Here is a 12,960-nt window from a genome sequence, read left to right as displayed (position 1 = left end):
GACTGAAATATCCAGAGAGAGGTCGGGGACAGAGACTGAAATATCCAGAGAGAGGTCGGGGACAGAGACTGAAATATCAAGAGAGAGGTCGGGGACAGAGACTGAAATATCCAGAGAGAGAATGGGGACAGTGACTGAAATATCCAGAGAGAGGTCGGGGACAGTGTCTGAAATATCCAGAGAGAGGTCGGGGACAGTGACTGAAATATCCAGAGAGAGGTCGGGGACAGTGTCAATCTAATTTGAGAAGTAGATTCAAGATGTTTTATAGCTTTATTTTATAATAACTGAAGCAAGTGTGTCTGTTCAAGCTTAGTAAATGATTTTAGCATTGTGTATACTTTCAAAATTAGCCTTAATTTTATTGCTTTAAAAGGCCAGTCCAGAATAAAATTTCCCGATAATTGTTTAATCTTATAAGCAAGTGCTATTTAAATACTGTTTTAATATACACATTAACAAAAAATGAAATTGCAATGAAAATCTTCTAAAAGTATTAATCTGATATTGCAATTATCTAATAGTGAAATGTTTTTATAACTTGCAGTCCATTCCAGAAAGCTAAAATTAAACCATCTTTGACAGTCTTCAAATATCCTTACAGTTTCTAGAAGACAGGTTAATATAAGTTCTAAGTTGGTATTTAAGTTGCGGTTTTAGCAATCATGAAAACAAATCTTTTCCTCAACTAGATACCTGACAAACTACAAACAAGTTCCTTGATTTCTCAAGGGGAATTAGCTCAAGATTCGAGATTTCCTGACATAATATTTTTTTATATTTAACTTGGTAATTGAATAAATACATCTGATATTATTTTTGATATATATACACTAGTACATGAACCAAACTTTTCAACTGATAAAAGAAAATTTCCTGAAAACACGTTCTATTTTCATAAATCTGGAATAAAGCCAAGCATTTTTAAGAACAGTTTTTGCTACGACGAAATGTTTTGGAGTAATTTGAATTTCATTATTTTTCTTTGTTGGTAATCATGAACATTAGAAATTATGGTAGAATGAAGGCATAAAAGAAAATTTCAAGAGAACTCATAAAAAAATCAGATCTAAGGAAAAGGAACTTTCAGAACACTCAAGCCTGAAGTCAATTCTTTTTCAAGGAATTTGTGCCTGATTTTATGATTATGCTGAACATTGGGGACAAATAAACACACAGCACATACAATAATCTGCATAATAGATGTGAGATAAAAAAAATGAGTTTCCTGATTATTCTGCAAGAGGTGTAGTAAGCAACAATGAACCGGGTATTTGGAAGGCAGATTTTGTAGCCCGGACGACAACCTCCTGTGACAGACACTCACAAGACATCTGAGTCTGCCAGCCAATCAGAGCATGTTATACTAGCCTCAGGAAAAGGGGGCGGGAGGGGGTGGTCCCTATTGTGACATCCTCCAATCATAAACCAATCAGAGAACATCACACTAGTCTTTTTGGTGAATCGTCCCTAATGCAACATCCTCCATTGATAAGCCAATCAGAGAATGTCATACCAGCCATCCTCCGAACATTGGCCAAATCAGAGAATGTCATACCAGCCATCCTCCGAATATTGGCCAATCAGAGAATGTCATACCAGCCATACTCCGAACATTGGCCAATCAGAGCATGTCACATCAGTCTTCGGGGCCATCCTTGTTGTGTCATCCTCCAAGAATTAGCCAATCAGAGTGTGTGTCACACTGGCCTGTATAAACCATCACAGTATCGTACATTTTCTCCTCTTCCTGTCACCTCCCGGCTTCACAGCAGGCCGCTCTTCTGCTTGAAATTTTCTGTAATGAGATCAGCATTACTCATATAACTTCCATATTGTTGGTATGATTTGGTGAGTGGTTTTTTTACATTCTCAATTTCAATCAATGTGATCATAATTTAATCTTCAACAATTTTCTTTTTAATGTGTAGTGGGACTTTAAAAACCATGCCTTAATGGTAAAATTTCAGTGACTCTTCAATAGTAACACCCTTGAAATTGTGGCATTGAAAATCTTGTGTATATAACTCATATATATTAAGATCTGGATGCTTACAATTTTTTTCCCCTCTTAATTCAAAACAGTTAGGAGAAAATTATAAAATTATGATTGGTTGATGTTAACATATGTTTTTCATATACAAATGAAAATTCAGGGTATTGGTTCAAGAAATTTAATTTTTATAAAAAAATTACAACTAGGCCAAAAAAAAAAAAATTACTTGGTTCTCAGGCCCGCGCCCATTTCATGGCACCGTGCGCATTGGCGATTTTATCGTGAAAATAATAAAAAAAATTGTGAATGCGCCAGTCGCCATCTTTAAAAAAATCCGGAAAATTGGTCCGCATGTCGTTTTTACTTATTAGTCACCCAAGTCCCGAAAACGTTTGAATAAAGGTAAGGATTGAGATACAGGCAAGTGTTAAAATGATTATGACTTATTAGTCTTGTGTACAAATGGCGCTCATTTCGGTACAAATAAGAATGGAGGGTTCGTGATTCTCGTCTGGAACATCGTGGGGGGATTTTCGGAAGCTTGCTCTATGACGAGTCTCTACACAACCATAAAAAGACAAGGTAATGCCCACAATGAACGTTTTACAAACTACACAATAAAAAAAAAATCGCCCTCGTCTCGTTTTTGCCATGTAAAATGAAAAAAAAAATATTGCCCTGCCGCATCTATTTTGAAAAAAATTGGCCTGAGAACCAAGTAATTAATTTCATTTGTCCCTACAGCTTATTTGTTTTAGTTTTTCTTTGGTTGGTAAAAAAAACAAAACATTTTTGTTAATCCTTTCACCCCTGTGTAACTTTAGTAAACTCCTCCATGCTTTGATCTGGGTGAGTCCATTATGGTCTACAGTGGTGAAAGGGTTATATTAATGCAACACATACCTGATGAATCTGACCAGATCATAAAACGCCTGATCCACGTTCACTCGCACCTTGGCACTAGCTTCTATGTAGTTAATACCTAATTGTTCCGCTAGTTCAGCGCCTTCTTCCCGACTCACCTGTAAGTAAAATTTAAAAAATTGTATAATTATATATACACAGTATAGAAATCTTTTAAGTATTAATTAGGTTCTGGTATCATATTTTGCTGCAAATATGCCCCCTACCATGGAAAAAAAGATATACCGAAAGTTGGGAGCTGACTTATTTCGGAGTTCTTTGCTAGTATTTGCATAGTTTTTTGGAAGGAATGGTTTGAATTTTTTCAACGTAATTCACACAGTAACCTTGGTTACTTGGCAAGGTAAATGAAAATTACAATATACCTGATTTTTTTCTAATGTAAACAAGAGGCCCAGGGGCCTTAATAGCTCACCTGGTATTTTATTTTTCAATTTAAAACCTGCTGAGTACCATTCAGGTTTATCAAAGGAGTACAAGAAACAAAGTTGCAAAAAGAACTACATATAAATCTGTTTTGGTGGGAAAGACAACAAGAAAATGAGTTTTTATGTTATGTCCCAATTTCCCTCTATTTCCCCTATTGGGCCTCACATGCACCTTTTCCTTTTTATACAAATTAAACAAATTGAGTTTTTTTCCCCTAAGCATGCTTCAGATCACATTTGGTTTAAATCCCTTCATTTGTACAGAAGGGAAAATATTTTCCTTTATTTACCCTAATGGGTCCCACTCNGACCATACCCTCCTTTTAACCAAAACTGAGAACCCTTTGGCTAATGATACTCCAGACCAAATTTGGTCAAAATCCCTTCATCGGTACAAAAGGAGAAGGATCTTTGATGTTTTCCTCTATTTCCCCTAATGGGCCTCACCCATCTGCCCCTAGAAGGGGGCCCACACACCTCAGTTTATACAAAATTGATTCTTTTGTCCCAAATCATGCTTCAGACTGCATTTGCTTTAAATCCCTTCACTTGTATAGCAGGAGAAAAAAAACCCTCTATTTCCCCTATTGGGCCCCGCCCCTCCGCCCCCAGAGGGGCCACACCCTCCGTTTATACAAACTTGAGTCTCCTTTGTCCAGAGATGCTCTAGGACAAATTGGGTCAAAATCCTTCTATTGGTTGAGAAGAAGAAGATTTTTAAAGATTTACCTATTTTCCCCCTATTTGGCCCCGCCCCTCTGCCCCCAGGGGGACCATACCTTCCATTTAACCAAAACTGAGAACCCTTTGGCCAATGATGCTCCAGACCAAATTTGGTCAAAATCCTTTGAGCCGTTCAGGACTAGTAGCGTTTTAAAGGAAAAAGTTGCCGGACGCCGGACGCCGGACGCTGCGGCATTGGATAAGCTCACTTGGCCCTTCGGGCCAGGTGAGCTAAAAAACATTAGCCCAGTGTTAATTTCGCCCTTCACATGTAAGTCCTATAAAGAGTATGCTGTGCACTAAAACTCACTGTCATTAGAAATTCAACCTGATTGTGAAGGGTGAAAAAGGCGAAAATTTTACACATATACAGAATTTGGTTAGCCTTTCACCTTTGGGAGTGACAGGCCAAAGATTACAATTGATAGGATTTCAACACATCTGAACCCTGTGACTCTGAACGTGGGTCAAGGGTACTTTTTACCCCGGCAAACTACAAATTACATAACATGGACATATGCCTCATTTTTAAGCCATGATCTGTCCCCGGACAGAGAAGTACATTATTTGTTATAATAAGCACCCAGGGCACGTGAAAAATTGACACAAGAGGCCCATGGGCCTAAACGGTCACCTGAGTCCTACAGTATTTATTTTTGTTGTTGAAATATGTACCAATTTGAGTACAAAATAGTTAAGTATAACGTTAACTTAAGTTTGTCAGGACCATGAGCTGATCATCCCTAGACCGAGTTTCAGTTAAATCGGCCTATTAGAACTTGTTTACAAGTTTGAAATACTTTTTTCAAAATGGCGGCCGTGGCGGCCATATTGAATTTCTGATGGACCCGAAAATAACAACACTTTGTCATTACCATAAGTCGATCATTCCTACAAAGTTTCATTTCAATCGGCCCAGTAAAACTTGACTTTAAGTTTGAAATAGTTTTTGAAAATGGCGGCCGTGCCGGCCATATTGGATTTCTGATGGACCCGAAAAATAACAACACTTTGTCAGGACCATGACTCGATCATTCCTACTTACCACTCTCGAATGATCAAGGTCTGCCTTGTTGGCCACTAGGATCATAGGAAACTCCTCGCGGTCCTTCACACGTAGGATCTGTTTGTGGAACTTATAGATTTCATTGAAACTGAAAGTATAAACAAAACAAATATTATATATATATGAGATACAATTCTCAAAAACATAGTTCAGGAAATCAAGAGAAAACAGGGTTTGGAAAATCAAGAAAAAAAAAGAGGCTATGTGCAAAGCCATATTACTTTCCATTCAAAAATGGGTTTTTGTTTTTGTTTTACTGGAATACATTCAAAATGTCAATAGTTTCATATCTGAAAAAAAGGTTGACCTCCTCATGAACACCCTCAATATCCAGGGGTTATGCTCACTTTCGCTCTCTGCATCACCTTGTTTTGATGAGACAAGAAGACTAGTTCGATCCTTTGATGTACATCAAAAGAATCTTGCATTCAACGTAACGGTAAAAATTGACAGGCTTTGAAGTCCGGCATCTCTCCTTTGTAATCTCTAAAGGACATGTATCAGCCTAGCGATTGGTCAGTTTTTCTTACCTGAGACCAATCAAACAGCTATCTTTGTGCCTTCAATTTTGCTACGATATATTCCAGGGGTGCAGAGAGCGATAGTGAGCGTAATCCCTGGATATTGAGGATGCCTCATGAAGGACAACTCGTAATAATAGGTACTCACCTACTTCTGTATGTAACGGAGAAATAAGACGTACTCACCTACTTTTGTCTGTAACGGAGAAGACTAACAGAAATCCCTCACCAGATCTCATATACTGTTCCCTCATAGCGCTGAACTCCTCCTGGCCTGCTGTGTCTAAGACTGAAACCAAGTGGTGTACAATTAAATATCAAAACGAATCAACTTACTGTATTTACCCAGCAAATAAGGCCATGCCCATCTATATCTATTCTATATCTATTTTATTGTCCTGGAATAAGCTAACACATATATACAGTAAAACCTTATTATACTGCCACCATTAGTCTGGAGAAACTTTGGCATTATAAAGGGGTTTGGCAACAAATCGAGGGAAACATAAAGGAAATCTTAGGAAAAAGGTTAAAAGGGAGCTTGGTAATTTCAATATGTTGGCGGTAAGTGAGGTGGCAAACAAAATGATGGGCATTATATTGAGGTTTTACTGTATATAACAGTTAAATATCTAACTGAATAAATTCACTATATTTACCCTAAAATAACCCCATGCCTGGTAATTAGGTCATCTATATCTATCGAGCAAATTTATTTTACAGGATTAAGCCAACACCCTATCTAGGGTACTGGCCCTAAGATATTGGTCTATAGGAAAACGATGCACATGTACAGACCAATCCCTGAACTTTATAAATCTTAACCCCCTAAATTTGCATCCATTGCACCAGAAGATCGGCATAATATTATAGTGGAGATATTAACCCTTTCACCACTGTAGACCATAATGGACTCATCCATATCAATGCATGGTAGAGTCTACTAAAGTTACATAGGGGTGAAAGGGTTAAGGTGACAGGATTGGTGACATGATTACACTAATTTTACTTTTGAATCCTGTGCTGGACTCTGAACTGAGAGATGTATGAAACATGAGAAGTACAGACAGATAGACTGATGGACCAACAGACGGACAGGTGAACAGGGTGATTCTTATATACCCCTCCCCCCAAAAAATAATTTGTTTGCTGGAGGTATTATACGAAACTTGTTGGAACTAAAAAATCAATGTAAGACACAATTTAGATTTTTTATCACCAGTAATTGGAAATTTCCAATTCTATTTTTTTTTTGTTTCTTGGTAATGAGGTTCTTAAAACTAATTTAACGAATGTTAAGTTTTGTGTCGACATAGAATATAGGTTTAACACCAGGTCAAGTTTTTCACTTCCTGTAGTTCTCACTGTCATGGTGATGAGGTACGGTATGCAGGAAAGCTGATATGCTTCTAGGTTAGTGTCACTTAGGACTCTTAAAAAACTTAAAGTGGTCATCTAAAATCCAGACAATCCATTACGTGCATTTTCTGTTCACAAACTTCGCCTGTATCAAGTGGGAAACACCGCTGAAAGTTCAATGTACACAGCACTCCTCACAATCATCGCGCAGAAATACTACACTTTCGTTAATTGCTCCAAGAAGTCTGTGTATGTATAACTGGTATAGTGTTAGGTATATCAACCCAAAAGTATACACTATATCTACATTAGTGTATAGTGAAGGTGCCTGGTCGGTAACTTTTGTTCCTTCACAATTTCAAATGTCTGCTTAAAACCTGTAAGATCATCAACACACACACTTTCACAAAATACACAACAAACACTTTCACAAATTTACAAAATACACAACACACACACACTTTCACAAAATACACACACACTTTTACAAAATACACACACACCCTTTTACAAAATACACACACACTTTTACAAAATACACAACACACACACACTTTCACAACACACACACACTTTCACAAAATACACACACACTTTCACAAAATACACACACACTTTTACAAAATACACAACACACACACACTTTCACAAAATACACACATACTTTCACAAAATACACACACACTTTTACAAAATACACAACACACACACACACTTTCACAACACACACATTTTCACAAAATACACAGAGATTCTAGTCTTAACTCATTCTGAAAACTGCAACCACAGTACACGAATAAATAAGCCCACAATGTACCCAGACATTCTAGCTTTTTTATATTAATACATATATCGGGTGTTACTGTTCCATTGGCACTACACTAGTGTTCCCAGAAACCTCCAAATAAGGGTTTTCAACCCAAAAACTGTTGGTTGTGCCCCCAAGAATTGACTTATTTAACTAAGTACCTAGGGGTACAGAATATTCGTAACGTAACAAGTAAACCCTAAAATCTAAAATTCAGTAGGAAGGAACACCATCTACATCTGGACTAGTAGGTTTTACACAAGGGTTAGTTCAAATTTTCAGAATTAACTACATAGAGTGGGCAAGTACTTTTTTTCAAAATCTGCCTGTAGGCTAAATTCTTATTATGAAATTAAAGACATCACTGATATATAAACACAAAGAACATCTAACAATATCGTCAACGAAATGATAACCAATAAGATATAACCTATTTGAAATTTGAAAATTCCACTAAATTAGATTTTAAAGGAAAAGAAATAAATATTAAAATCTAATAGGCTATTGAAATACCATAAATGCAAGCAATGACTGTCAAGCATATGTGACCTATACTGTACATGCAGTCACGATATTGCCTTTGCTTTGCAGATACTCCCACCAGCCAAAAAGAGCCATGTTTTCCCAAAATGATAACCAAAATAAATCTAAAACTAAGACAATAGGGTGTTTGTATTATAATTTGATGGTTAACTCATTCACCCCTGAAGACACATTTGAACTCTTCCAAGTCAAAGGTTGGAATAGTTCATTATGAAATTTCAGGGGTGGGTGAGTTAAGGATTCCTGTCCCACTGCACTGTGTTTTTGTTGTTGTTGTTGTATAACCAGTAACCTCCGTCCCCTAAAATTTTAAATTTGGGTATAACTGAACTGTAGCACAGTTGGGCCAAGACATTTCAACAGACCAGTTAGCTTAGTTGGTAATTTTGAGCGATAATATAACAATCTGAAGTCCAGTGTACGAATCCTGGCCCAGGGATCATGAAACAATCTGAGACTTAAGTTGTTGCTTAGCCACTCACGTATGACTTCACTTTTCATGACGTTATTTGTGATTGGCTTAGTCAAAACTTTAGACAAGTTTAGACTCAAGTTCATTTCATGGCCTCGGGGCTTTGTCTAGCCCCACTAAATTTTTACACAAAGAACACGGTTGTTTATCACATTTTGTTTATTTTATCTTTATTTTTTCCCCCATAAATAAAGTCCCACAAGGTATGGTTTTCTTTTCCAAAATGACTTATTATAATTACCAATAATAGTCATGCCTGAAAAAAATCCCAGTTTCCAATGAGTAGTTAAGAGTTTTAGCTAGTGGTACGGGAATCCTTAAAAGTGTGGGTGTATCTATAAGGCTTATATAGTATCTATCAGATATACTTACTGTCCAGTCTGGCCACAACCTCATCAATCACACATTGTTTAGTGTATGAGTCCTCTATCGTAGGGTCATAGTCCGTCACAAAATACGACTGAAAACACAACACAATTCTCATTACAAATAACAAAAATATGCACGAATTCAATCTGGTTGCTTTACACAAGACGAGGGGGGGGAGTCTCAATGATAACTTTATGGTCTAAGTTACCTCCTCAGAATGAGATTTTTGGCTTTATGCAGATTTTTATTTATCCTGAAGTACCTTGACTGTCGACCCCTGGTCAGGCTATTGTAATTTCACATCCTGGTTTACTGTACTTAAAACAGATAGGATCTTAAACGTATACAATTACTATTTCCTTTAGACGTAAGACCATGTAGTGTTTTCCTTGTTGTGTACTCACAACTGTATTGAGAAATGCTGATATTGATTCACATACAGCTGTGATACACAAACTGAAATATGTAAATTGATTACATCCAAACAGCAAATTTAAGGAATTCTATTATGTCTTCATTAAAGTTTTACAAAAGAAGCAAAATAAAAGAATAGATCATTAGTTTTTATGAGAATGAGACAGTTCAAAATCTTATGATTAATAGAAAAGTGTAATATTTTCTGGTACATAATTGATCTCTATTGTTTTTCATTTCTTCACTTTGATTTTCACCTTGGAGTTTTTGGTTTCCTACTGGCAATGAGATCAATGAGACAAAGTCTAAAGTTGTGAACTGGGACTATTTATGCTGGTTATTTTTTTCAGGTTTTTTTTTTCTTGTAAAAATGAGGAATATTAGCAAATATTTCAAATAAAATTGTGATGCATCATTGTAATTTATTTTTCTTAAAAATATTACAAGTGATATCTTCAGCCGGAGTAATTGTTTTAATTCATTTCCATTAGTGTACACTTGCCAACTTTTTTAAATTTCCGCGAGAGATTACATTGCCCAGAATTAAAAGCATATAAAAGTGTGTGTGTAAGTACCTGTTAGGAAAAAATAACACTTTCCGTTGGCATCTGTTTTAGCTGTTATCTCAGATGAATTCATCAGATCTTAATAAACAGGAATAGTTTACCAAATTCACTGGTTTTTAGGTTCCAAAATCGAGAGTCTCCCTCCAAATGAGGGAGGGTTGGCAAGTATGCTAGTGTACTGATGCCTTTGGTTAATAGATTTTATATTGAGACTAGTAAACATTTCCTATATATACCAGAATCGCTGAAATTTTTAAATCTGCCTGTTGGCTGGTACATATACTGTAACTATGAAATTGTACACCCTTGTCCTAGTTTATGTTGAGTAGTAATTCCTAATTTTTGCAAAAATTGTAATATTTCCTTAATTGAAAAGACTCATTTCAAGAAATAAGAAAACATTTCTACCCATCTGTGTTAAAACATAAGAACAAAAGGAAATATTTGGGCCCTATTAATTATAAAGCTTGCCTTATACATGGCCACGACACAATATGAAAACAGTGGCTACTAAATATGAAACCAGGAAATTATTTGTGGCGAAGTAATAAGTCTTGTTGTGAATATTGAGGTAAGGCCAAATAAAAATATATGTGTGTTTCCTGTTTTCGGCTCCACAAAAAAATAGGGTAGGTTGGAAGCAAAAACACTTTATTTAACTTATTTATTTTATTTTGTTTCCTGGTGAAGAAAATCTCCTGATTACCTACATGAATGTTAAAAATATATATTTTCCCTACTGCTTGACAATAGTTTTTAGTAATCCAAACTCCACTGATGGCCACCAGTGTTACATTCATGGATCAGTATCAGCTAACACTGACATCACAGACTGGACTCCCCCCCTCCCCCCTTTTTGACTACAGACGGTCACACTAATATACAGATCCCTATATCATAAGCAGAATTATCTATGGCTACTTATATTAGCTTCTATCTTCAAATAATACTCCAGACACTGACCACAAGCCAAGGCTAATAAAATTCATAGCAAATTATATGCACACGTAAAACAATTGAATTTGATTTCCCGTGTTCTAATATTAATGATGTTTAATGTTGTATTGTTGGAGACTACCGTATACATGTAATATTAAAGTGAAAGAAATGAATTGTTTCTTATGATCTGGTGAATTTGAGACTGTTTGTGGCCTGCTCCATGGTAAGTCACTCTGGACAAGGCTTGTTATTAATTAGTACTGTAACAGGAAATAGAGAATAGTGTGCTTCCACCGGGGATCGAACCCTCGATCTCCCCTGAGCTAAAGGGAAATTCCCTCTAGCTCGAAGCTAGAAGGCGACCTTAATCCTATTTACAGTCAAAACCTGCCACAGTACTCCTCCCTTTTTAAATGTGTTCCACTCGAACACCACAACCCAGGTTTTAACTCCCTGTCACAACAGGGAGGGCCACAGACACAATTTGTAATAGGAAAGAGAATAGTGTGGTTCCACCGGGGATATCGATCGAAACCTCGATCTCCAGGTTCCTAGTCGGACGTTCTACCACTGAGCTAAATGGAAATTCCCTCTAGCTCGAAGTCAAACCTTAATCCTCTGTACAGTAGAAACCTGCCCCACCACTCCCCCCTTTTTAAATGTGTTCGCCCTCGAACACCACAACCCAGGTTCTAACTCCCTGTCACCACAGGGCGGGCCACAGACACCATTTGTAACAGGAAAGAGAATAGTGTGCTTCCATCGGGGATCGAACCCTCTAGCTCGAATCTAGAAGGTGACCTTAATCCTTTAATGTACAGTCAAAACCTGACACAGTACTAATATTAATACCCGTACTCCTCTGCAATATATAAAAAAAATCTCTCGTCCTCAGAAAGCTACCTTATCGCAGCTACTTATCATAATATGAGCAAGTCAAGAAAATTTTGGGTAATCTTTTAAATATGATATGTAAATCGTGTTATTATCAAGATGCTTCAGTAAGAATTTGGGATTACTTGTTTCGCACCTTGAATTTTTTTTCAAATCAACACTTACTGCTTTCATATATACTTCCTAGTTATTTTATATTATCGAGTTCAAAAAACAAAGTACAGAAACATCACTTTTTAGACCAATTATGTGCCGAAATATCAAGACATCAACATTCACTAAGATGTATTATCAAGACTGAGAAGAACATGTTTTGCAAAATTATTGCTAAATATCTTTCACCTCACAGAACTTTGTGATTAAATACGTTATCATATCTACAAGAGAAATGTAGACGGTCAGGAACTCACTTTGGTAGTTCGGACAGGTGTCAGTAAGTTCAGAAACTTTAAGCCAGCCGACAGCCGAACTCAGATATTTACAAAATTAGGAATAACAACAACGTTCCAGAGGAACATTGATTTCATCTTTCAATGCAGACTATTGACCGTTGTGTAATATTGAACCGATGCATTTTTTGTGCACATCTTGGGAATAAGAGAAATTATGGCCAATGAAAAATCTAGAAAGTGACAACGTTAATAAAACCATGCAATCTAGGACCATTTTACTATCAGATCAGCTGATGAGTTGTGAACACGAACGGAAGTAAAAAAAAATCAGTACTGAAAACACTTAGTAAATCCACTGACCTGAATAAATTGAATAGTTAAGGCACTTTTGCCCACACCTCCACCTCCAACTACAACCAGCTTATAACTCTGGCTGAAGGAGTTTGCTTCATTGTTCCTGGACATCGCTGAGGGAGTTTCTTCCACCACAGGATGTTTTCATGTCAAAATGGCGGAAGTGAATGGCGATACAGTACAGATTCACCC

The 12,960-nt window shown here is 36.7% G+C and overlaps 1 protein-coding gene across 1 annotated transcript; it reads right to left on the bottom strand.

Annotated features, from left to right (window-relative positions):
• Nucleotides 1-566: 566 nt before the first annotated feature.
• Nucleotides 567-12,935, bottom strand: LOC110447063 (ras-related protein R-Ras2-like). The gene is made up of 6 exons (XM_021492484.1): nt 12,775-12,935; nt 9,213-9,300; nt 5,845-5,947; nt 5,117-5,225; nt 2,900-3,018; nt 567-1,798 (listed from the first exon to the last, which is right to left on the bottom strand). Exons 1-6 carry the CDS (start codon nt 12,877-12,879, stop codon nt 1,723-1,725), a joined length of 600 nt encoding a protein of 199 aa, XP_021348159.1. The 5' UTR covers nt 12,880-12,935; the 3' UTR covers nt 567-1,722.
• Nucleotides 12,936-12,960: the final 25 nt, after the last annotated feature.

Source organism: Mizuhopecten yessoensis, unplaced genomic scaffold (genome assembly GCF_002113885.1).
Source record: "Mizuhopecten yessoensis strain PY_sf001 unplaced genomic scaffold, ASM211388v2 scaffold3139, whole genome shotgun sequence".
NCBI classification, from domain to species: domain Eukaryota; kingdom Metazoa; phylum Mollusca; class Bivalvia; order Pectinida; family Pectinidae; genus Mizuhopecten; species Mizuhopecten yessoensis.
This window is presented reverse-complemented; position numbering and strand designations above follow the sequence as displayed.

Coding starts and splice junctions, on each gene's coding strand:
- LOC110447063 (XM_021492484.1), bottom strand. CDS start 12,879: ATGTCCAGGAACAATGAAGCAAACTCCTTCAGCCAGAGTTATAAGCTG. Junction 9,301..12,774: donor TAACTATTCAATTTATTCAG/GTCAGTGGATTT, acceptor TTGTGTTTTCAG/TCGTATTTTGTGACGGACTA. Junction 5,948..9,212: donor GGTTGTGGCCAGACTGGACA/GTAAGTATATCT, acceptor ACTTGGTTTCAG/TCTTAGACACAGCAGGCCAG.